Consider the following 26,016-nt stretch of genomic DNA (forward strand, 5'->3'; position numbering starts at 1 on the left):
CTTTAAGAAGGGACATATTTTTCAGGCAAACACAAGGCTTTGGAAGTCATTTGGTAAATTGGAAAAGCTGATTTTAGAACTAAGATAGGGGCTTTAGATTAATATCTAAATTATTAAACTCTTGTCTCTTTTATGAAATGTTGCTAAGAACGGTCTTTTAAATATAATGGAGCAGGTTGGAAAAAAAGGGAAAATTTAGTTCTGTAAATTTAAACAAGTGATGTTTTTTGGTTGTTTGGGTTTGGGCAGTTTGCTGATTTCTACTGAGCCACATTCCTGGCTTCCAGGTCTGCCAGTAAACCTGGAGTCTTGGATTGTGGAGAGCAGAAGCACTTTGTGCCCAGATGGGAAGCAGTTAATTTTTAGGTTTTGGGAGATCCACGTGGAATAAGATATTTGAAAGACAAAGTTACATTTTGGAGAACTCTTCAGAGCAAGATCAGTGGCTTTTGATTGCTTTTCCTCGTCGTTGCTCAGGAAACATGGATATCAACCAGAGAGCTCAGCCCTGCTTCAGATGAGGTTCTGGTGACTGATCACATGCCGTGTTTCTCACTCTGATGGTTTGTCCTGTGTGGGCCGTTGATGTTGCAGATGCAGACCCGGTTCAGGAGCTGATTTATGATTTAAGAAGTCAGTGTGATGCCATCAGGGTGACAAAAACAGTCCGACCCTTCAGCATGGTGTGCTGCCCGGTGAATGAGAACTCTGCAGCTCTCATAGTCAGCGATGGCAGGGTGATGATCTGGGAATTAAAATCTAGTGTTTCTGGCAGAAATGTGCGCAACAGGTAACGGGATTTATTTCTGTTGCATTTACCGTGATGTCCTTCGGTGGTTTTTTTTTTTGGTGTTGTGGCACGTGCTGGGAGTGAAAGGAAGAGGAACAAAACGTGCCATCCAAATAGATTGGTTCCCTTTTCCTTGGGGAAGTGAAAGAACTGGATGTGTGAGTCTTTAAAGAACTCCATTTCTAGAAGGGGGGGAAGGGTTTTCTGCTCTATTTGTGTGAATTTGACACTGAGCAATATGAAGCTGCACAGCAGGTGACTGGAACGTGGTGGCATAAACTATGTTTTTGTGTACAGAGCCTCTAGAATTGTAGGTTTTGAGCAGTCTCTGCAAATACTGTGTGAAGTAATATAATTCTTTGAACATTCAATGCATTAAGGTCGTTCTGCTGCAGTAAGCCTTGAAAGTACTGTTGAATAAAATAAATAACTTACTGCCATAAAAGAAATAGATTTCTTAGTGCACTTTCAAATGTCGGTAGCACCAGATTTTCAACTTAGATCCTTTTGTTGCTCAGCAGTGATTTAATGTCTTTATTCTTGGTGTTCTCAGAAAGACTGCTGGTTGGATTCCTTGTGCTGCATACCCAGGAAAAGCTGTTTAAAATCCATATGTTCCTGGGTTTTACTTCTTGTATCCTTAAGAGTAATTTCCAAAACATGGATCTTTGTCATAATTACATAACCCCCCAAAATGTAGTAACATTATAAGAACCACTGAGCCTTGAGGATTGTGCTGAAAAGTAAAGCATATTTGGAATTGGCACAGAGTCTTTGGTGGATTTTGAAGGAGTCTTCCTTCGTGAGCTCTTGATCCTGCAGGATTTGATGGTCCTGATGACAACTTGACTCTGTTTGCATTGGGAACTTCTTTTCATTCCTTTTACAGCAGTTCAAGTGCGTCACCTTTGTATTCCCCAGTCTCCTTCTGTGGAATTCCTGTGGGAGCATTCCAAAATAAACTTCCAGACCTCTCCTTAGACAACATGATTGGTAAGGATTGCTTTCATTCAAGTGACAGGGTTTTTTAAATCACTCTGCATTTTAGCTTGAGAACTGCATTTCTGAGAATTATTTTCTGTGCAGTTTAAATGCTAAATCTGAAATAAAAGAATTCCTGTTTGCTAAAGAAAATATCAGATGAATCCATTTGGGGACCAGTGTTGAGGGCCAATGCTTCAGGTTCATTTTCTCCGAGGAAAAAAAAAAAAGTGTTTGAAAATGGAATTTGGCCAAAACACTTTCATTTTTTGATATTAATCTTCAAGCCAGTTTATGTGAGACATCCCAGCTATTTGAAATCTTCTTCAACATTGACAAATTTTCCATTAGGATGCTTAGGTTTATGTTATTAAACTAATTTTTGTTGGCAAAGCGACTTGTGCTGCTCAGAGTTACAAAGGTGCAGCTTGGAATAATTGCATTTGGTGAGAGGTGTCTAAGCTGGTGTAGGTACCTTAACACATTTTCACTTTATCTCATGTGTTTAAAGATGCCATTTAGGGCATGAATTTTTAAGCCCAGGCTGGAAAAGGCTCTTAGCAACTTGGTCAAGTGGAAGATGTCTCTGCCCGTGGCCGGGGGTTGGAACAAGATGAGCTTTAAAATCTCTTCCATCCCAAACCATCCTGTGATTCCATGAGTTTTTCTTGTGGCTGCATTTCCTGCAGTCACTGACATCATAGCTAATGTTGGTTTTGTTCCTTGCAACGTTTGGACTTGTTCAGCTGGCTGCAGGAGGTACAGCACAGGAATTACATCTTTTTTTGGGCCTGTCTCTCTTGCTGTGTCTGAGACAATTCACTGTATTTCTGGAGGTAGATTGCACTTCACTGTCTGGGCCTGAATTCTGGAAGAAGGTTGGAATTACTGCCCTTGCTTTCTTTTCTTACTTTTTATGTCCTTCTTAGTGTTAGGAAAGAAACTCAGTACTGGAGAATTAGAAGAAGTGCAGCCTTCCAAAGAGTTTCACCACACAAAGCTAAACAGGAGGGAACGTGTCTCGTGCAGAATTTGTAATTTTTCACAATATAAATTTCTGTGTCTGATAACTTCCCACCACACCTCTGATTAAAACAATACTAACAAGAGCTTTTAATTTTGAAGCAGGGCAAGGTGCAAGTGCTGGAGAAGAGCAGCTGAGGGGTTCATTTCTGCAGGAAGTGCACCTCAAATTCCTGCTGACGGGGCTGCTCTCGGGGCTCCCTCTGCCCCCCTTCGCCATCCGCATGTGCCCCCCCCTTACAACCAAGAACATTAAACACTATGAGCCAATCCTGGCTGTTGGTGAGTCCTTGAATAGCATATTCATTGCTCTGAAGACAGTGTATTAAATGCAAATATAGTTGCTAAAACAGAAGAGAAAAATCTGCCTTTTGATCCCGTGCACGTAATTAAAAGACCGACCCTTATATTGGTTTTCATGTGATAGTCCTTGCATTCTTCTTTCCTGCCCTGAGTTTCAGCAGTGCTACCTGAAAAATTGCAGTGCAGTAGCAAGTTTGTATTTGTCCTTTCATTTACTATGCTGATGGTGTGTTGATACGCTCAGCATTTTACATGCTGCTCTCACTTCATTCTGAACATCAAGAAATACGGATTTCTGCAGCCCTGCATTCCTGGAAGAAGTAAATGGACTTTATTTTTGCTCTAATGTGAATATCTAAAAATACACTTAAAGCCTGTTATTTTTTCTGGATGAATCTATTCTGTCTTATTCCAAATGTAGTTAAACCCATGTGGATATTAGAATAGTTGCCAAATAGGTGGGTATAAAGTGCATTTACAGAAAGGCATCTGACTTGCTCTTTAGGTATCCAGTGTTGTATTCCATGAAGTGATATGAGTATAAAGAAGTGCTAATAGAAAGTCATAACTTTCAGTGTTTCTGAAGGTCTTTGTTGTAGCTGAAGCTCATAGGTACCAACTTACTGATTTCTAATTTGAAAGGGGTCATTATTTCAGGGATGAGAAAGCAGAATTGCTGTAATGATTCAGTTAGATTTGCCTGTGGTTCCTCCCTGGCATTATTGCTGGATAACAATTAATACATTTCCTTGAGGTGTTTACTCATCTCCAGGAATCAGAGCAAACAGAAACGATCCTTTCCTCTGCAGCTGGGTGGGTTTGTTGTGAAAATACAAGAAGAATGAACAGATTTTCTCCAGGCTCGATAATAAACAGGTTCCCTTAAAAGTCTTGATCCAAGTGGATATCACTGGATGGGTTCAATATTCGGGATTTTAGTACCAGAAATCAAAGTGCCTTTTCTAAAATTCTAAAATGTAATAGTTGCAGGAATTTTATAAAAAAAAAAAAAAGAGAGAAATAAATAGCTGCAAACCCTGCATTTTCACAGAAGTAAAGACGACTCAAATGTGTGTCTGTATTTTTTTAATCCATTTTTCTAGGCACGAGTAATGGCTCTGTCCTGGTGTTTCACCTTACAAGTGGAGTCTTACACAAAGAGCTGAGCATCCATTCCTGTGAAGTCAAGTAAGATTTTCATTTCAATTCCTGCTATAATCCTTCTAGGAACCAAATAACTGAAACATCTGACTCGTGTTACAGCAGCAGTGTGGGCGTCCTGTTCATGAAACTCAGGGAAATTTCTGGTACAGGCTTTACCCCAACAGTGTGAGCTGCAAAACACTGACAAAATTGGAGTGGAAATGCCACTGAAACAAATATGAGCTGCTGATCTGGGATGCACATCAGCTCCTTCCAGTCTCTTTAGTCACTGGAGTACAAAGAAGTCTTTTTAGGACAAGAAACCTTTTTTTCAGTGCCTTGTTTATATAACAGTCTGGACTCGTGGCTTGTGTCCTTTGAAATAGTTGTGGTTTGTGTGTCAGGGTTTATTTACTTTGTCCCCCTGGGGCTGAAATGGCTGTTGAGACTTCCTGACTGAAGTAAAAACAATTGTGTTGTTGGAAGATTTTAAAGAGTGAATATAGGAATCAGTATTTATCCACAGAGTAAGTTTGAAGGCTGTTGTGCTGTGTGTTTGTGTGTGCGCACTGGCAGAAGTTTTTGGATAAGTATTGGCAAAGATATTCAAAATGGTGCTTGCTGGATACATATTTCCAAACAGGATGCATATTTCCAGACAGAGTGAAGCATGAAAATGAAATATTCCAAGGACTAATACTAGTAAAAAATTGTCTTAGAATTGTGTCATAAAGTCTTTATTTGAATAAGGTCTGCATTTTACTGTGCACTCTCCAGAAGGTAAGAAAAGGAGAGGTGACTGAGAATAGGTAGCTCTGAGAGTTCATTATGCAAACCTGCTTGGAATCTACCACAAAAATGAGGTAAATGTAATTATTGTTATGGTGTGATTAGCTGGAACTGTAAGAATAGAATTCCCCTTTTGATTCTGAACCATTTGAGTCTTATGGTTTCACACCAACAGCTACTTGTGAAATTATTTTCATTTTATTTTCTGTTGTGCAGCACAAGAGGACAGCCCTTTCTTTATTAAAGTAATTATAGAATTCAAAATAAAAACTACTACTAACATTTCACAGATTAAAAAAATTAGGAGACAGAGGAGGAAATAAATACACTTCTGAAAAAAAAAAAAAAAAGCTTTGTTTATAATTAGAAGTATTGTTAGTTTGGGCTTTTCAATTTGTCCCAAGTTTGCAGCTTTTGAGAAACTTCAGGAGTACATTTGTCTTTCTAGCAACTGTCTTCAATAAGTGGTATTTTTAGAACTAAAATAAAATATTTGTGAATTCCATTTAACCATAAGCTGGTATGTGGGTAAGTCTTCTAAATATTTGTTCTAATTTCCTCAATCCCAGCCTTAACAGTCTGAATGAGTTTCCACAGAATTTTTTCAAGTTCAGGGGAATGCTTCAAGCAATGTAGTCTGAGGCACAGGGGTTCTTTTTGACTTTAATTAATTTTCATGGAGTGCAACAGTTTTTTCTTCCAGTGGGAATTCTTTCTTTACCTCTGAAATGCAGATAGATTGGATAATGCCTCTGTATCTGAAAATATACCTGCAGGGAACATCATTATTTTAGTATGGAATTTGAGAATACCCTGAAATTATAACTCCAGGCCAGCAGAGTTTTTTTCCAGTGCTCTGTAGTCTGAGGATGTAATAAAAGTAAGGCAATTCTCCTTTACAAATCAAGTGTGCCAAAGTAATGAGTTGTTTGGGTGTAAGCAATTACTATTTCTTTGGGATTAAAGTGTTCTTTTGTAGAAGCTACACATGCATTCACAGACTGATGTTTTGTTTCTGTTTGGATTTTTGTTTTTTATTTAAACTTTGAAGTTCTGTGTTGTGATTGGGACAGTGTGTTTAGAACTGTGTAAGTAAATACTCTTCTGTGGAGTTTAGTTTTATTTTTATAAGGAGATGGAGATATAAGGAGATTTTTATAAAGAAGCAGCAGAAATGGTTCAGAGGGGGAAAGAAATCAGGCTACTGCTGGGAACGTAAGTGAGGGAAAAAACAAGAATATGGCCTGTGTGCTGGGGGAAAGAAGCTGTGAGCAGGTCAGACTTTTGTCCTTGAGGGTACAGAGATTTCCCAAAATTCTTATTACTAAGAGGAATTAGGAGAACCACAAAATACCAAAATCTGATCCCTGTTCTCTGCATGGACCAGTGTAAGCTCCTGTAGCAAGACAGGAGATGATAATCCATCTTCAGTGCAGAGAAGAATATATTTGAGCCATGGAAATAAAAATGCCTCCAGTGTACTTCTGGTGCAGTGGCACATTTGCACCTCTCAGTGCTGCTTCTTTTTCACTGAAGCTTTCATTTTTAAAATTAAAATCTCACTGATTGTAACGAGAATGTTCACGGCCTGCAGGCAAAGCTTGGGAATTATGGCATTACATCCAAGTTTTTAGCAGTTGAATTGAAGCTGCTTTAACATTTGAATTTAAGCTGAGTGCCCTTTGGGAAAGTGCTTTGCAAACATTCATCACCTCCTTAAAAAAAACTTTCCTTGAAGAGAGAAATTAGAATGAAAAATATCTGCTTCCACTTTGGTCCCACATCTGCTTTTATTTCCAATTTTATCTTTCTCTTTTTCTTATAATCCTTAAATTTAAGCAGCAGCTGCCATGTCATAAAGTCACAACAATCCATTCCCAGCTAGAAAAGTAATTTGTGTTTTTATCCACCCCAGTACCCTCTGTAAATTGTTTGCATTGGAAACATTAATCAGAACAACTGAGTCTTAACTGCTGAAGTGACTGAGAGAAGCTGAACGTACAGAATCCCTGAATTTTAAATTTGAAAAGAGTAGATTCAGCCTGAGCAATAGTTGGCAGCTGAATGTAACCCTTAATTCTGGTGGGCAGAGATGTCTTCTGTGAGGAAAAGGAGCTGTTTCAGTAGGGGAGACACGACTTGTTTCCTTCCTTACAGATTAAACCCCTGCCTTCAGTGCTTTCAACTCAATTTGCTTGTTTGACAGGAACAAAACTGCTATTGTTTCAGGTGCAAGCAGTTAGCTAAGCTAAGGTTTCCTCCTGATGATGAGTGTCTTGGGTTTTTTCTCTGGGTATTTATTGGTATTGACAGATGGCCAGGCAGCAGCAGAGAAAAAAACCTGTTAAACCTGGGCTGATGAAAACTAGAGCTGATGAAAATGCTTCAGGTCTTTGAAGGAGAAGGGTGAATAACTCCCAGCAGTAACAATGCACTGTGAGTTCCTGGGCTTTTTCCAAAAAACGTAGTGGAGCAGTAGATAAAAGATGGAAAGGTGTCAAAATTCCCATTTCTTCCATTTCAGAAAGCTCCCTGGATTTATGACCCTTTGGAGACTTGCACTGTCACACCTGACTGCAATTGTAGATTCCTAGTCAGTCATTCCTGTGATGTTTCAATTAATCATCGAGAACTTCTCATTTTGATTGAAATTATTGGTTGAACTTTCATAGGTCCTGCTGGGAAAAAAGGCCGGGTCCTAAATTTTTTAATTCTCTTTAGGGCTTAAGGGATAAAAGCTTCCTGTGTTTTTAAAGCTTGAACTAAAACAATAAATATGGCTGTAAATTATCTGTGCAGAATATTATGGGAGTGCTTTTTTGTTTGCACCCATCTACATTACATTTGGGGAATTTCTACTTAGAATAATGTGAGTTGGATTTACTGACATTAAATCATAAACACTGGTATTTATCTTCCTCACGTTTCACACACCATGATTTTACAGTTGAAGTAACAGAATACTTAGTTGTCCTGGAAACAGTCCTTAAGCAATCTGTGCTTGAAGGATTGGAGGAAAACCCAAATCTTTTTATCCATGTTGAAATTCAACTGGGCATATTGTGTGTGTTAGAACAGTCTCAGTTTTCTTTTAGATTAGTCCCTCGATTTAAGTCTCAGATAAAAGCCCTCAACAGGTTCTGCAGGCACGAGGGGGGTGAGTGAAATGGGGATGGAGGACGATCTGCTTTTGGAACAGTACCACCTAGTGCCACTTTCTGTCCTCTCTGTGCTGTTCAGAGATATTTCATGGAATTTTCGTGGAGTCCATCTGTGCTGACAGTTTGTTGTGTGCAGTGTAACCTCCCATCCTCGCAGCACTCCGGGGTGATTTGGTTGGGAGCTGCCCTGGGATGATCTAAAAGAATAATAAAAAAAAAAAAAAAATCAGCAGGTTTTCGGGTTTTTAATGATAGCCTTTAAAATCTCGTCAGGGCCTTTCTTTTTTTTATTATCTTTATGTCTCTTTGGGCTGAAGGAATGAAGTCCACCCACCCTGCTATCCATATAAATATTTCTCTGTATGCTGGGAGATCTGAGTTGTTTGATAATAGCCACCGATTTAATCAGAGCAGTGCTTTCAGTCCCCTCTAGAAGTGAATATGTGAGGGATTTCTGCAAAAGTTGACAGTGCTTCTAGCTGAAATTTTTTCCTTAACCAGAGAAGAGCTGGTGTGGTCTGAAAAGAAAGCTGCTCTTTAATTTAATTTAATTAACTTTATCTTTACATCGTAGTTGTAAACGCACACCTTATTTTTATACTTAAATATAATGTTTCCACAAAGCATGGAGAATTACTTTTGCACTGCTTTTTTTTTTTTTTTTTTTTTTAAGGAAATGCAACAACAACAAAAAAAATATTAATTGTACTTCAGGCTATTTTCTGGCCACTAAAATATTTTGTCTAACGTGCTCCACATCCTCCCTTCTGCCCCCAGGGGAATTGAGTGGATCAGCTTGACTGGGTTCATTTCCTTTGCCACATCAACCCCCAACAATCTGGGGCTGGTCAGGAATGAGCTGCAGCTGGTGGATCTCCCAACAGGTGAGTGTTTCCAAGGTAGATCAGGCCCATCCATGGCCAGAATTTGACTGTGGGAATGTGTGTAAAATGGGTGTTTTAGTGATAAAACCTGATACTTTTAGAAAGAATTGGAAAGGTTAGAAAATAAGTCGCTTTTTAAAAGATACTGTTGATAGCAAAATGAACGAGTTGTGTGTGTTTTTCAGCTATTCTGGCCTCCCAGTGGATGACAAATATATTTGTGTTTGAACTCAATATTTGCCCAATACTTGGAGGTGTAAATGAGGAGATTGGACAGCCCAAAATAGGAATCACTTCAATAATTTTAAATTATTTTCGAATGTGAAAACCTGGAGCCATTTAATTTCTAATTGAAGAGCCTGAATGGCTAATTCTGAATTACTTTATGTAGCATAAAGCGATTTTTTTTTTTTTTTAGTGGGGTTTTTTGAGCTGATGGAAAAAACTCAATTGATGTATTTCCAGGATGCTGCACAAAGAGTTTATTCTTGTAACTTGACATTATTTTAATTTTTTTCCATATAATGTCCCTTGTTCATCTGTTTAAAACCCAACCCAAAAAGATAACACACATTGTGAAATTAATCTCATGTAAAATGGGATTTTGCCTGTGCACTCAGCTTGTAAATCAGTTTTGAACATTTACAAACAGAACTGAGACCTTAGCATATGGTTTGCTTAAAAATGTTACATTTCCTCTTTGAAGCTTTCAATAAAGGAATAGCAATTTAACTCTTTGTTGCTTCTTCCATCACTTGTGTGCCCAGCTTTCTATTTTAGGGCTAAATAAACTGTGCTGATTCGTGTTTGCTTTATAAACACCTGGACAAAATTCATATTTGCATTTCTGAGCCAAAGAAAAAAAGAAAGAAAATTCCTGAGGTGCTTCATCACTAATGAGGAAAGTAGAGCTGGAAGATTTCCTGGAGCCTGGCCTCTGACATGAGAGCTCTAACTAGAATTCTTGATAACTGCATCTTGATAACTACATAATATTTAGCTACAGACAACCCACAAGAGTAGCTAAAGTTGAAAAGCTCGAATTTTCCTTGCCAGCTGAGGAGAATGAAGCCTGCAGAGGAGATGCTGTGGTGCCCCTGTGTTTGTAGGTCATTATTTATTTTAATGATGGGTGTAACATCTGCAATTCTGCAACACTCTGTGCAAGCGGGGGAAGATTTTGTTGGGAATAAGGTTATAAATTCTCAGGGGGATAAGGTTATAAATTCTTAGGTGTGTAAGGTTATAAATTCTTGGGGGGATAAGTTTATAAATTCTTGGGGTTTGTTCTTTTAGCTGGCAAGAAAGAGAAGCAAAACTTCGATGGTGACAAGAGCGGTGTAAGAGGTGGTGGGTTACTTGGGGGTGTTCCAGCTTGGTTTGTAAACTATTTCTGTTTGCAGAGAGAGTTGTTGATGAACTCTTCCCTTGTTTATGTTGTGTCTGGTAACTGTTTCTGTGTTCCCCCTGGTGTGTTTGTGTCCCAGGCAGGAGCGTTGCCTTCCGTGGGGAGCGAGGCAATGACGAGCCGGCCATTGAAATGATCAAGGTGTCTCATTTGAAGTGAGTGCAGCAGCCTCGGCAAGTTTCTGGTCTTTGTTCTGCTCCATGCGGGTCGCCTCAGAGATCCTTGGAAAAAAAACACTTCAGGGGGTGTGGAAAAATGTACAGCAGGATCCAGAGAAAAATACCTCAGGATATCAATTCCAAGTGCAAAAGCTGTGAATGTTTCTGTGGTTGACTTCGTAACTTCAGGATCCGATCACATGGCAAGATCAGTCTTTAGTATTTTATTTCTTATAAAAATTGTGTTGAGTGAATGGGCATTTTGATAAATTTTAGAGAGAATAAAAGTGCTGAACAGCTTTTGTCAACTTTGATTTTGTTAGGAGTTAATTCTCTTTTCTGTAACTTAAGCCTAACTTAAAACTGGGAAGTTTGGCATTAAAAATTGGATGATTTTTCAGGTTTATTAGTTTTTCTAAGTATTTCACACCTTTATAATAAGTATTTACTGGAAAACCAGATGTGAGATATAGTTGTTTGAACAGGCAGCTGATAAGTGGCCAAATTGTTTACTATCAAATCCTCATTGTTTTGCACTCAGGCCTGTGACAGGAGACCCTGGTCTTCACAGTATCAAAAATAATAATAGCAGTGCTCTGGGATATTACTTCCCTTTCCTGTCTAAATGAAATTAAAGTGGTGTTGAATTTATTAAGGTGTTGTTTATAAATCTTAAAAGTTGTTTTTCTTTACAGTGGAGGAAAAAAATTAATGTCCTCTAGCTTGTGTAGGGATATTTTCAGAAGTATGTATACATTTCAGAGAATTTGGAAGAGTTCAAGCATTTAATGGTGTTACTAACACATCAAAAATTAAGAGCAGTCACGGGCTTAGATGAAGAGAGCAGAGAGTGCTGAGTGAGAACAAGAAAGGGTAGTTCATTTAAATAGAGATAGTTGCAGTGGCAGAATGTCCATATTCTGCACAGCCTCTGTATTTTAAAGTTAAATGTGAAAAGTGGCAGATTAAAGGTATTATACTTGTGCAGCTCCACAGATGAACAGTCTCAAGACATAACTGACAAGTGGAAGATGGTTTTATGTTCATTTATTCCTGGATTAGGAAGCGACTGCATCTGAATTAGAGGAAAAAAATCTGTCCAACCTACACTTTTGATGTGTCTTTCTGATGCCTTGTGCAGTCATCAACTCAAGGCCAAATTAGAGGTGCTGCTGCTTTCTCTGAACTGCTTCCCTGGTCGCCTTTGCAGTAATTGAGCAGAAGCCCCTGACAGGAATTTTTGTTAGCTTTGAGGAGAAGTCCTTTTAGACATTCTTTTGCCTTCCCCCTTCAAGGGAATCACAAGCTTCAGAGGGGGATTTGAGCCAAATTAGTTTACTCTGCTTCCTGTTGATCTCTGAGGGTTTCCACAGTGCTGATGTGAACAATATGTGTGAAGTAAAAGTGCTCAGACTAAAATGGAATGATTACTTTTGCTGTAGTAAATTCTCGTTTGTTTCAGGCAGTATCTAGCTGTGGTATTTAAAGACAAACCGCTGGAGATCTGGGATGTCAGAACCTGCACCCTGCTCAGAGAAATGTCTAAAAACTTCCCTACAGCAACTGCTTTGGTAAGGAATAAATGCTGTTACTGTTTATCAGATGCAGTAAGTCCAGATAGTATAAAAATCTTTGAACAATTTTGTAGCAAAATATCTGTATTTGTATCTGTAGCATATAAGAGCTTTACCATTTCACCCGTGTCACCATTTTCATCTGTCATCATAAAGAGGCAAGACAAAAGGGAGGCACCGGTGGAAAACCTGGGCTGCCCCTCGGGTGATGGCAAACAACCTTCTTGCAAATCATCATCAACCCGCAGTACGTTCAGGGAATAAACATTTGTCTTCTCCATTTTCCTGGAACATTTTTCCCAGGAATGGTCCCCTTCCCATAACCTAAAAAGCCTGAGGAAGAAGCAGCTGGCAGCCAGGGAGGCCATGGCCAGGCAGACGGTGGCATCAGACACTGAGGTGACCAGCGTGGAATCCTCTGTCATCAGGTACCTCTCACTCTGCCCTGATGCTCTTCCGCAGCACTGCTTGTTTTTCCACCCTGTGGAACAGAATGTTTTTGAACTGATTCTGGAGTATGTCACAGGCAAAACAACTTCATGGTCCTCCCTTCAGGTTTTATATGTGGGACTTTGATGTACTTTGAGGTTTCTCTCAGGTGTGCCTGTAGCCCCTTGGTTACCTCCTTCTTGAAGTAAAACTGTTATTTGACTCCAGAAATTTTCACTCTTGCTTCTAGATAAATTGCTTTGAAACATATCTGGGGTTATTTTATGCTGCCTGTCTGCACTAACTGGAATTTAACTTGCAATTCTCATTTAAGGAAGAAATAATTATGTCTCGTTGTGTTCTTTTTCAAGCTTGTTACAGGAAGCTGAAAGCAAATCAGAGCTGAGCCAGAACATTTCTGCCAGAGAGCACTTTGTGTTTACAGGTGCTGATGGGCAGGTTTATCACCTCACAGTAGAAGGAAACTCAGTAAAAGACAGTGCAAGAATTCCTCCTGATGTGAGTTCAAATTTTCTGTATCATTGATGCTTTTGTTTTTTTCTTAGCTATGAGTGCCTGAAAAAAAATCAAGGATATGCTTTGTAGCAGCGAGTGGTCGCTAATGCAGTAGTTTGAAACCTGTAACACAAATTCCAACTTCAAACCCGTGACAATTCTGTTTTCACAATCCTATCATTTTTTTGGTTGAAAACATCATTGAAATAAATAATTTTTTTTTTTACAAGTTGGAATCTTCACAGGGCCTGACTTGCTTTCTGAATAAATTGCATGACATATTTTTAAGTATTTTTAGTAAAGCATATACAAACTGTTGGATAACAGGGGCAGTTACTGAAACACGATTCTGTTCTGCTAATGGATTTTGTCTTATGTCATAAGGGGGACTTGAAACTGTGAGTTTTAAGTTTGTTCTTTCCCCAGAATTCTTTCTCTTTTAAATTGTTCTGGAAAGGCTTTGACACTTAGAAATGGGTGTTCTTTTTTTTTTTTGTTTCCTTCTGTAGTATATGCTACTGTTTTGTATAGTTGATACTTCCTTGCAACAAGAGGCAGAGAATTGATTTCTGTTGCTATAATCCTAAAATCTTTTACAAGGAAATCTCTCTTGAAGCATTTTGAAGCAAATATGACTGACTTGATAGATGTTTATATTTGATAGAACTGCTTCAGTTTTAACTGAGTAGAATTTGGTCTATTTTTTTTTTTTTTTTAAATTCTGAAAACCACTGTTGAAATGTTTATTTGTATGTCTCTCTTTATTAACCATAAGTTCTGGTGCTTAAATATTTTCAGGGAAGTATGGGCAGCATTACATGCATTGCCTGGAAAGGGGATATACTGGTTCTTGGAGATGTTGATGGAAACTTAAACTTCTGGGATTTGAAAGCCAGAGTATCCAGGTAGGAATGCAGATCAAGTCTGTCCAACATGACGTAATGAGTGTCAGAATTTGGGCTTCTTTTATCCTTCCTCGTTTTTGCTCTCCACAATATCAGGTGGAGGGTGATTGATACCAACCTTGCACTGTCCTTTCCTCAGGGGGATCCCCACACACCGAAGTTGGGTGAGGAAGATCCGATTTGCCCCGGGGAAAGGAAACCAAAAACTTCTCGCCATGTACAACGACGGGGCAGAAATCTGGGATTCCAAAGAGGTGGGTTTGATGTGCACTTAATTTCAAAAAACACACTTTACTTCTGAAAATCAAGGAGTAACGTTTACTAAGTCATGATTTCTTGCTGCCTCTTGTGTGATGAAGCCCAGAAGACTTTTACTCCCTGTAAAACATTTTTAAGCTGCCATCAATGGAAAGTCCCTTTCACTCATAAAGCTGACAATGTGTCTGAGTTCCTCTTTGTCACCCTCTTGTAATGGGTTTGAGGCAGACCTTGAAAAGTTAAAGGGGAGTCCCCACTTTGAGAATTTAACCTGTGGGCAAGTGGTTTCTTAAATTCCGTGCATAGTCAAGAGTTGATTTAATTTGTTAGGGAATACCAGAAAACCAGACATTTTGTTCATCAACATTGTCTAGCTTCTCATCTTACTCAGAAATTCTGTAGTTATGTTCACAGATCTTTTGGGATTTGCTTCCTATGTCTTTCAGGGGATGATAGTACCATGGGGAAGGGGAGAGAATTGTACTGTTTTAACTGAGCCCCCTGGACTAAGTTCAGGTGTGAAACAGGAATTTCGTTTTTTTTCTGTGTGCTCTGTGATGAGCACCAGCTCCAAGCTCAGACACTGAATTACTGCAGTGTGAAAATTTGCTGGTAATAAGAGTTGGACAGCAGATATGACCAACTGTGAATTACTTAAGCAGAGTAGAATATTATCGCAGGAGTCTCTCCTTGAGTAGTTTTGCTGCCATAAGATACTCCCCCCTTTTTTTTCCTAGGACAAAAGAGTTTCCTACATGAAAGCATTTAAAACTAAAATCACATTTTCAGCTGATTTCAACTGAAAATCTTCCAGAAATCTGTAGTAATATTTTATGATCTCGGTGCTATTATAGATGTAATTGTCTGCTTAGCACTTCAGCTTCTGCCTACAACCAGTCCTAATTCTCTCATCATGAAAATGATGGTGTCCTAGAGCTGTTGTACCTTACATGTCTCTAACTCCTTGCTTTGCTCTGGAACATGTGAAAGGAAACAGCAGAATGTTGACTGCAGTGGAATTCTTGCTACTGTTTCCTGACATTAACAATTGTAGTGTTCTGTGATGCTGCAGAAGGGGTACAAAATGTCCAGCTGCCGACCAGTTAAAAGCACAATTCAGAGTGTTTTGTTTATCTCTCTTTTGTTTGTGGATGATGAACCATTCCATTCCCCTAAAGTTATGTTAATGCTGTGTCTAAATGTATTTTTGGACAGGTTCAGTATTTACCAAGAAGGTGTTTGTTAATGAAGAGCATGAGTTAATTAATGAGAACCTCACTCTGGTTTTGATGCACATGTGCTGAATCAGGGGACTGGAATCAAAAAGGGGATGCAGATTTTCACCAGTTCCCCTTGGAAACTTTATGTCAGAAAAGATAACCAAAAGGCAGCTGTACAGCTGTACTCAAAAGGATCTTTTCTCACCTCTAAATTGGGAAAAGTATTGTTTCAGGGCAACCATGTGACCTACTCCAAGGCTTCTAAATTCCCTGCCCTCCAGAAAAGACCATTATTAAAATGATTTACCACTAACTTCACCTTGTAGTGTGAATCTCGGGCTGTGCCTCAGGGGTGTGTGACACAGCCTTATGCTGGGTGATGGAGAGCCTACTAAAAATGACAAATAACCTTCCCAAGGTACAAATGGTGAGCAGTTTAAGGAGTGGAAGGAACGTGAATTTCCGGATCCTGGACGTGGACTGGTGCACGTCCGACAAGGTGGTCCTGGCGTCAGATGATGGATGTATTCGAGTCCTGGACCTGTCCATGAAACCCTCCTGTTTCAGGATGGATGAACAGGACCTCATAGGTATGGTGATTTCATTTGGCTGTCAACTGATGGGTAAAATGCACTTGCATTTTGGATGGTTTTTTGAACAACTTCCACTTTTTGAATATCTTAATTCATTGCATTTCAGACTGAACTTTCAAACAGCACTCATTCTGCTCTTTTACTGTTTTGCCATATGTTTAAGAAGGGAAATTAAATATTTAACTAGCTAACTAAGCCACATTTTTTATTTTTTATTACTAGTGTTCCAAAGAACTGCTTTTGTTGTCATCTTTTGAGTCAATTTTTTCTTTACTCATAGAGTATCCTTAAAACATTAGCTTTCCTTAAAACGCTGTAGATTCTAGCTAACACAGATTTGCAAAACTGGGACGTGGAATGTCTGAGAGAACATGTCATTTAGCACAGCTATTTTTGCTGTCAAATGAATGTTCTGTAAAATGAAGTTCTAAAGATCAGCCTTGTAAAGCCAAGCACGCTTCAATTAGGATGTGCCAGCTGTAAGGTTACCTGTGATTTAGCTGTCCTGCCTCTACACTCTGGCAATCTTTTAATTACAGAATCACATTTACTGGGTTCCTGCAGCATTCAATGCATACAAATACAGGGAATGTCTGAATATTTAATAGTTGGTGCTTGTTTTACCCCTCAGTCACTTTTAAAGGTTGTATTTACTGCACAGTCACCCAAACCTTGTGATGAACACAGAACTTTTAAATTTGTCTGACAGCAGTTAATCCTATAATTTTCATCTAATTTCTCTGCTAATACAGACAGGTACTAAACTTCCCAACATCCCTTCCAGATGATGGGTGTTAATCTTGTTTTACACTGTGGAAACCACAGGGGCAAAGCAAAACTAACCATGCATTATGATGCGTTTGGGCACAGCTTTCCCTATTTTCCAGCATGTCCTTGTAGTAATAATAATCCTTGTACACAGCTCTACTTCACGTGTTCCAGGAGCCTGTGGCTAAAATCCAATATGGGATGTCCTGAAATTCTCATCAGAGGATGGTTGATAAGCCTGTACCTTCTATGAAATGTTTTTGCCTGAGTGGAGAGATAAGCTTTTATATCTGGTCACCTGGGCTGGCTGTGTGAAAAGACTTGTTATTTATGATTTTTCTTCTGCTGGCAAGCAAGGTGGTGCATTTTCTGTTCCCTGAACACAGCGTTATTGCACATGAACCACTCCAAAATGAATCTTTGCCTTTTGTTTCAGAACCTGCCTGGTGTCCCTATCTGCTTGTTCCAAGGGCTTCATTAGCTTTAAAAGCATTCCTGTTGCATCAGCCATGGGATGAGAAATATTCTCTAGATATAACGGACATGTAAGGAGAAATATTCATCTTATTGTTTTTTTAAATCCTACATATTTTGTTGGTCTTTCTGTGCAAATAACTGTTAGATATTTAAGTTTTCTCACTCTTCAGGACAGTGAAAAAGATAGCAGGTTCAATATTTAGTGCTAAAAGTAATAAAGAGAAAAGGCTTTAAGGTCAAGTGTTTTATTTCCTTTGGCTTTCAGTAGCACTTGAAATCTGCACTCAGTAGCTGTTGAAAACGGCTCTCTGCTTTAGGGTACTGGCAGTATTTTTAGGTTATTTACAGGTTACATTAATTTTGGGAACAACTGTGTGTTCTCTTTGTTCTAGAAGTTACTGTGGTGGTCAGAGGTGGTTCCTGAAGTGCCACTGAAAGTGATGCTCTGATATTCTGATAGACCTGTCTGTACCTGTTCACATTTTATATCCTGTGTTGTGTTTGGGGACTGCTTGTGGGCACAGAATGATGCTCCAGGCGTTGGCATTTTCATTAATTTTAAGGCTAATGAATAGAAGAAAAATGGGAAAAGAAAGAATTGGCACTGGCTCTGAGGTTGAGAGAAAGCAAAACCAAATCTTGCATTCCTGTTTTGGAACTAGTAACCAAAGAATCTTTCAGGAGTGGCTTATCATAAAAATGGGAAAGATTGTTCTTGTGTTTTTCTGCTACTGCCATTTCAGATAATTCTGTCCTTTTGATAATATAAGAAACTTTCTTTTTTCTTGTCTTTTTTAATCCAGAGATTATCCAGAGAATGAAAATATTAAAAACCTTCTTCAAGAGCAGTTGAATTCGTTGTCCAAGTAAGAATTTTCCTATTATTACTTGAGTAATAATGTACAGAATTCTAAGAAGGCAAAAAAACTGAAGTTTGTGACAATTCCCAGCTTTAAGGAGAAAGGATGATTTTTGCCTCTCTAGAGATAAGCTTGACTAATGACAGCTTTTATTTTAAACAAAGTGAATTTTTATGTAACTCTTAAAATTGGTGCTTTAAAAATTCTGATTAGGGTCGATTATTTGGCACTGATTAGTGAGCATTTGGAATTTTTTAAGCAGTACTTCCCAGGGATGTGTGGTTCTTTGATGTTGGTCCAGACACTGCTACTTAAATACTTCAGGTTTTGTTAGGATATTTAATTCTTCTCTGAGGAAGAAAAGGCCAAAATTCTAAAAATCCTTTATTGAAGATACAATTTCAGTTATATCTCAAATTATATATAACTGTTTTCATAGATTTGAATTCAGAAAGGAAATGGAGGTTTGATTTTTTTTCAGTTTGTATGTGACACAACCTGCTTGTGTTGAAAACCAACCAGCCAAAAAAAAAACTTGCACGGCATTTTATTGATTATTTGTGGCCTTCTCTTTTGCAGTGACATCAAGAAACTTCTGCTTGATCCAGATTTCAGCCTCTTGCAAAGATGTCTCCTGGTTGCCAGGTAGTAGAGATTCAGATAATTTTACCAGATGTTTCCTTGTAAACTCTTGATGCTCTCATTGCATATGAATGAGCTGAAGTTTAGGTACTCAGACAGTTCTTTTTAACTCCTAAACTGCTTTTTCACCCATTAGAACTTTCACAGTAGATTACATGCAAACAGGGGAAGGCCTGGTTTTTATTTCAAAGTTATTTGTTCCCTGTGGTTCTTCTGCTTAAAGTGAACTAATTTTAGTCTGTCTGTATTCAAAGGTGTTTTTCAAACTTAGTAACTTGGGGTTGAAAGAGGATATTAGGGATTAAGTATAAAATAATTATAGATATCAATTTCCACATATTTCTGTGCTGAACATTCCCTGAATTTGATTGCTCTTATAGCTTTCCTTATTCTTCTCCTGTAGTTTGTCTCATAAATGCAAAGTATTTGTGGCCTCCATAGGAATGCATTGTTTGTTCTTGTAAAAAATTAAATGTGTCTTATTTTCATGTGACGTAGGAAAAAATACAAACCTGCTTAACATCCTGATTTGTATCTTCTCAGGCTGTATGGGGATGAATCTGAACTGCATTTCTGGACTGTCGCTGCCCACTATTTGCACAGCCTGTGCCAGGAAAAGCCTGGGAAACCAGCAGACACAACAGTCCCTCAGGAACAGCTGGTGAATCCTTTGGATATCTGCTACGACATACTGTGTGAAAATTCCTACTTCCAGGTATTTCAAAAGAGTTCAAAAACAAATTGAAGAAGAGTGTCATCAGCACGATAAACTAACATTTAAAATCTTTTCTTTCTTCGTCCAGAAATTCCAGCTTGAAAGAGTAAATCTCCAGGAAGTGAAGAGATCAACGTATGATCATACCAGGAAATGTGCTGATCAACTTCTCCTCTTGGGCCAGGTTTGTGGGTAATATTTGAATTTTTTCTTCTTCTTTCCCCTCTCTGCTTTATGTACTTAACCTATTCAAGTGAAGTTTTTTTCTAACTCGGTTTGTTGTTTCATACTTTTATTAACCCATTTTCTTAGTGTGTTATGACACAGCAGACTCTGTGTGGTGACGTGGTAGGTGATAGCGTTTGATGTTACCTGCTCCAGACTACTACAGTTTCTGTGGGAACCCTATGAAAATGTTTCCAATCTTGTGACTGGGAACAAAACCCTACATTTTCAGTTTCCCAGAAATAATTAGAAGATCTTTGGGATAACTCAGTGTGCACTTTGTGCTCTCTTTTTGGATGACAAGGATGTAGCTGAGCCTGCAGGAGATCTCTGCTGAGCAGTGAGACCCTGATAAGAATATTGCTGGTATTTTACTGCATGGATCATGCACTGTTCCCTGCTATTGTAATTGTGCTGCATCCATTTCCAAAAATAGCTTTGGAGTTACTGGCTTGAACTTAAATGATTTCTGTGCCACTTTGCGTTTGAGGACATCAGCAAATCTTACCAGTCAAAGGTGCCTGAAAGATCCTTGATGGTCTCTGAGATCCTGGCCAGCTTGTGCATCTTTACAATTTTATTTCTTCTCTACCTGTTTAAATGTTCCTCTTCCTTCTATAACCCTACAAAAGTTTATTTAAACAAGGAAATGAATGACTATAAATAAAAGTTAATTCTAAATATTAATGTGCATTGTATTCACGATGGGGTTTAAGTGCTATCCTTGCTATGGATGCTTTTTTTGAAATAGAATCTTAATGCTTGCTATACCAGTAGATATTTTTATAGCCTGTTTTAGAATAACTTTCATTTACTCCATGTCTTAAAAAGGGTAAAAATAAAAAGACTTTTAAACAAAAGTCAATATGTTGTGGTCAAAGTTGTGTTTTTTCTCTTGCCAGACCGACAGAGCAGTGCAACTGCTGTTAGAAACCAGTTCAGAGAATGCCCATTATTACTGTGATTCACTCAAAGCTTGTTTGGTCACGACTGTCACCTCGTCTGGCCCATCTCAAAGCACCATTAAACTGGTAGCAACCAACATGATAGCCAATGGAAAGCTTGCAGGTAAAGTATCACTTTCTGCTTGCCTGTAAACTAGTAATTCTGATCAGTATTAGATTTATCTGTTACACCATGCACTGCCTTTCAGAGTTAACACAAGTTAACTCAAAAATAATCAGTAACTCAGTTCTAAAGTTCAACTAGTTTTGATTCATTTTCATTGGAAAAGTTAATTCTGGAGTAAATCTTGTGGCAATTGTTTGCAGAAAAGAGGCTGAGCACATAAAGGTAAGTATTTTCCACTTTTCCACCTAAAGTACTGATTAAAATTCAGTGCCCTATGACAGAGACGGAACGTGGACTTGGTTTCCTTTTTAGTTCAGACCTTGTTTCAAAACATGTGTTTTCTTACAAGTAGAGGTTAATTTTACTTAATGCAAGAGCTGTCCACCTTGTAACAATTGACTGAAACACTCAAAGACATGCAGGGAAAGGACAAATGTCTGTACTTGCCTGGAAAAATACTTTCCACTCAGTAGACAAGTATCACTTCACTGTCAATACCTTGTGGCCAGGATGGTAAATTAAATAAATAGATTTCATGGCTAATCCTTTATTTTCATTTAAAGACTATTAAAGACTATTTCTCCTCTTTATGAGGAGAAATCCTGTGAACCCCTTGCCATTTTTATTTAGAGCAAATACAAATGAGAGCTTTGTGTGGGAAAAGATCCCGTAGCTGACACCCGGAAAGGAGGAGTTCTCAACATCTTTGTGTGCTCAGAAGGATACAGAGATGCTTTTTTGGGGGGAGGTGAATGACCTGATGACACTTTTCTTCCCCCTAACTTACTCTTTGGAGTGGTTTTTGTTCCCCAGAGGGAGTGCAGCTGCTGTGTCTGATCGACAAGGCTGCTGACGCCTGTCGCTACCTGCAGACCTACGGCGAGTGGAATCGTGCAGCGTGGCTGGCCAAGGTGTGTCACTCCCCAGCTTCCAGTTTGCCAGCATGAACTACCTACTCAGCATATGCATGAAGGCTGATGAGGGTGCTGAAGTGCTCCAGAGTTAAAGAACTGAAGCATCAGTTTGAGATACCTTCATCAGTTCTTCCCCTGTCTTAGCCTTCTACGAGCCAATCCATTCAATGGATTGTTACAGGTTTGGGATTGGGACCACCTAAAAAGGGTTGGAATACTCAATTTTCTGATTTTTGAGCAGTGGTTTGTGAGGTTGCATCACAACCTCGCAAGGGTTTGTGATGAACTACAAATCCACTCCTGGCAGTCGATAAGTAACCAGGCGGTGGATTTGTGCTGAGCTGCACGTGACGTGTGCTGATTTCAAACTGAGCACCATTCATCAGTTTGCATCACCACCAACAGGTGGTTTTGCAGACACAATTACAGCAGGACTATCTACACGCAGCATTACTTCCCCATGTTATAGTGGGCAGGAGTCAGTAAGGATTTTTCATTGTCTCTGATTAAGTTTCTGTTGTGTTTCCTGAAGAAAGCGTGGCAAATTTGTACTCAGATTTTCTGAATGAGTGAATCCTGCTTTTAAGAAAAATAAGTCTTCAGTGAGGGGTAGAGATTTCTAACTTCTTCATACTGGTGACTTAAAAAAGCTTGGGGTAAAAATAATCACATGTGAAAAAGGAGTGACCCAAGGGGAGTACTTTTATACTTAGATATTTCTCAACTTCCTTTATCTTGTATTAAATCAAGGGATAGGTGCACTTTTTATTAATAACTGAGAGTTTCAGCAGCTTTGACTTCTGCCCAAAGTGTTGCACTGAAAAGAATGAAACAGCAGCAGGATTGTGTCCCTGGCAGCAGCTGAGCACTGACACCTGGCATTCCCATCTCCCACAGGTCCGTCTGAACTCGGAGGAGTGTGCTGACGTGCTGAAGAGGTGGGTGGATTACCTTTGCTCCCCACAAGTCAACCAGAAGTCCAAGGCCATTCTTGTCCTGCTGTCACTTGGATGCTTTACAAGAGTTGCAGAGATGTTGCACAGGTAAAGATGAAACAGCAGAGTCTTCTCTCTCGTCCGAAATTGGACAAGATGTAAGAAAGTCTTAGAAAACCTCTGTGCCAGTGTTTTGATGCAGTGTCCTGGAATATTTTCCTGCTTTGTATCCTAACAAATAATTCTCTCTTTTTTTCTTTTTTTCTTTTTTCCCCATTTATCAGCATGAGGTACTTTGATAGAGCAGCTTTATTTGTAGAAGCTTGTCTGAAGTACGGGGCGTTTGAAGTCAATGATGACACAAATATCCTTTTCCTGAAATCCTGTCTGCATCTGCGTGTTCATACACAGGGAGTGTGTGGGGAGCCAGTGTCAGATGAACGAGCCTTCCCAGAAATAGGAGCTTTTATTTTCTTGTGTAGCTTGAGGAAAGTATAAGGAAACAAGTAAAAAGGTGTCATTTCCATTATTACCTCAGCCTGATGCTCTGTGAGGTCTGAGGTCACAAACTAAAACTGAAAAAAAATACCGTGACAGGAGAGAAAAGAAGGGATGATAAAATGTTCTTGGAAATAATTGCTACTGCCTGTACAGTGAAATCAGTGTTGTTACCCTTAAAACATTTTATGTCAGGAAAAAAAAGTCCCTTTATTGAACCCCTTTGTACAACCATCACATTGTTTCAGTGATTGATGTCCTTTATGAAGGAGTCAGTTCTGAGGCAGTGCAAACAAAGAAATTAAAGGTCGCTATCAAGGAGCTGAAAATGCAATAAGTACCTTAAAAGGTGCGTAAAGGGTTGCTCACTAAAATCTGCACATCTGCCTGGTGTTCTGGAAACACTGAGCAGTGTCTGAAATTTTTTATTACGTGCAATAATAATAATGCATATATAAGTCATACCTGACCCTGTTTTGTGAGGTCATCACTGATGCCAGCTTGTAAATAAAAAAAATCACTAATAAGTCGTGTAGATAACTCGAGTCTAATTAACAAACAAATCCTATAATGTGACCTTAATTTTTTTTTTTTTTAATTTCTATTCCAAGTTAGGCCATTGTGTCGTGGTAGGTATTTGTGCATATCTGAAATGTATCTGTTGTAGTTTATATCACTCTAAATATTGCTTGACATTCATTCAGCAGCAGGATTTAAAGCAACTTTGTTCTCTCTCAACTGACAGCAGTTTCACACTGGGAGAGCTAAGGAGTAAGAATTAAAAAAAAAGGATTCTGAGTTTTTTCGTTTTGCTGTTCATTTGTATTTTCCTTAATGCTTCATTTACATAAACTGATCCATGCTGTGTACGCAGATTATGCCAGGAGTTTGAAGCTCCTGGGCTTTAAGCAGGGAGCTGTTCTCTTTGCCTCCAAAGCAGGGGAAGCTGGTAAAGAGTTGCTGGCTGAACTCAAACAGCCCAAGGAAGAAGTGACACAGGAGTAAAAATTGTGTGTTCAGGAGCTGATCTGGGTTGTCAGACTGAGATTCCACTGTGTGAAAATACATCCTTCTCTTGGATCACTGTCATAGCTGATTTGTGTGATTTCAGCAAATGCTGTTCAATGTGTTTGAAGTCAGAATTAAGAACCTGTGGTATTGTTTCTTTTTGTTAAAATTGTCTTCGCTTTCACAGGAGGGAAAAGAAGCCTGGGCTAAAATTATACAAGAATATTTCTCAACTGTAGCAGGAATCAGATTTTTAAAGTGTGCTGAAAGAGTTGCCTACCTGTGTAAAAGTCTAGTCCATTTACTTCTAAAAATCAAACCTTTATAGTACTTCAGTACTGTTGTATTTATATGTATAAATGATTGAGTCTGTACTATAAAATTATAAATATGTTTTAAAATAAATACAGATGTCGGAGCACACGGTTCTTCCCTGGAACATTGTGTTTTCTCAGTCCAGTTTTTCGGTTTAAAAATTCCTGTTATTTTAAATCAGTTTTCACTGTAATGTCATTTCGTAACTGTCTGGAATGGAATCTGTAACGGGTTCACTTACAAATGTTACTCTTCTGATGATCCAGGTACTCAAGGATGCCACCAAAATCCTGTTCTCCCATTTGTGTGCCAGTATTTCAGTATTTAATGCATTACTGTTTCTTATACCAGATGTATCTTTTCTGTGTATTACTGATGGGAAATTTTCCAGCTGGGGAGTGGATGCTGATCTGAAACTGCCCTTGCAAATCAGAGACTGGGGCATGGGAAAAATTAGTCTTGGCTCAAAAATTAAGTTCTTCTTTTTCCCAGCTTGTTGGAGCTGCTGGAGTTTAATGTGTTATAGTGAGAAGAATCCTATAGAATGTCTCTGGTTTGAATGTAATTGGTGATTTGTCTACTTACAGTGCATTGGATTCTGTTAATATTTGAATATTTGTGGATATGTGTTCTACACTCCTGCCTGGAGGAGCATCAGCTTTGGGACATCTCCAGCCGCAGAAACTTTTTGGTACAAATCCAGCGAAATTGGAAAGGTTAGACCTGCCAATAATCTTGTGGGATATAAATTGGAAACGCTGAGTTTCATCCTTCTGAGTAGAAAAGCGAGAGTTATAATTGCAGTGTATCCTCTTTCTTCCTGCCACATCTTACCTAGATCATAAAACACTTTGTTCAGTGTATGGTGAACTGTGTTATGTAGTTACTTTAGCTTGGGAAAATAAGTACACGAGAAATTTTGCCTTAAGTATTAGCTGGTGAGAAACAGAATTAAGTGAAATTTGACTGTCATCACCAGTGGCCTGAATTCTGTCTCACATGGACTGCTCCAACACTCCTCAGTTCCTGTTTTTCCTCGCAGTGCTCGTGGACAGGGTCACTCCAGAGTTCCTGTGAGCACACACGGGCTTGTTCTGTGACAGATCACTCTCAGTTTGTTTGTCAGTGAGTCTCTGGAATAAATCTGCTTTAATAGACACTTGGATTTGGAACTAATGTTTTTAAAGAAACACATTTCAAAGGCCTTTTAATACTGAATGTTTCTATGAAGTGTGCAGGCTGCAGGATACTGCGTGGCATTCCCAAACTTTATGATGAAAATAGAGTGTAAAAGTGATTGGAAAGTTTATTTAGATAATGTTGCAGTCTCACTACAGTAATAAAAAGATTTTTAAAATCTCTTGTGTGTCTTGATTTCATACAAGACCATCATCTGCTGCCCTGGGATTGAATGTTGATTGTGTAACCATTGTCATTGTGCCTTCTGGACAGG

General features: G+C 38.8%; 1 protein-coding gene across 2 annotated transcripts in view; it reads left to right on the forward strand.

Annotated features, from left to right (window-relative positions):
• Window positions 1–24,644, forward strand: part of WDR11 (WD repeat domain 11) — a 35,720-nt gene extending 11,076 nt beyond the window's left edge. Inside the window, exons 8-29 of one of the 2 annotated variants that reach the window (XM_027898886.1) lie at window positions 595–790; window positions 1,680–1,783; window positions 2,897–3,076; window positions 4,201–4,285; window positions 8,968–9,074; window positions 10,562–10,637; window positions 12,103–12,211; window positions 12,518–12,642; window positions 13,015–13,162; window positions 13,958–14,064; window positions 14,204–14,318; window positions 15,961–16,132; window positions 17,340–17,448; window positions 18,184–18,246; window positions 18,820–18,885; window positions 19,426–19,597; window positions 19,686–19,781; window positions 20,725–20,890; window positions 21,707–21,804; window positions 22,705–22,850; window positions 23,027–23,106; window positions 24,088–24,644. In XM_027898886.1, the coding sequence (XP_027754687.1) occupies window positions 595–790; window positions 1,680–1,783; window positions 2,897–3,076; window positions 4,201–4,285; window positions 8,968–9,074; window positions 10,562–10,637; window positions 12,103–12,211; window positions 12,518–12,642; window positions 13,015–13,162; window positions 13,958–14,064; window positions 14,204–14,318; window positions 15,961–16,132; window positions 17,340–17,448; window positions 18,184–18,246; window positions 18,820–18,885; window positions 19,426–19,597; window positions 19,686–19,781; window positions 20,725–20,890; window positions 21,707–21,804; window positions 22,705–22,850; window positions 23,027–23,106; window positions 24,088–24,245 (2,678 nt within the window). In that variant the 3' untranslated portion in view covers window positions 24,246–24,644. The remainder of the gene's footprint in view (window positions 1–594; window positions 791–1,679; window positions 1,784–2,896; window positions 3,077–4,200; window positions 4,286–8,967; window positions 9,075–10,561; window positions 10,638–12,102; window positions 12,212–12,517; window positions 12,643–13,014; window positions 13,163–13,957; window positions 14,065–14,203; window positions 14,319–15,960; window positions 16,133–17,339; window positions 17,449–18,183; window positions 18,247–18,819; window positions 18,886–19,425; window positions 19,598–19,685; window positions 19,782–20,724; window positions 20,891–21,706; window positions 21,805–22,704; window positions 22,851–23,026; window positions 23,107–24,087) is intronic. The other variant, XM_027898888.1, reaches the window with a different exon arrangement.
• The last annotated feature ends 1,372 nt before the right edge of the window (window positions 24,645–26,016 follow it).

Source organism: Empidonax traillii, unplaced genomic scaffold, assembly GCF_003031625.1.
Source record: "Empidonax traillii isolate 1590-97213 ecotype Southwest subspecies unplaced genomic scaffold, ASM303162v1 scaffold627:size381796, whole genome shotgun sequence".
Taxonomy (NCBI): Eukaryota; Metazoa; Chordata; class Aves; order Passeriformes; family Tyrannidae; genus Empidonax; species Empidonax traillii.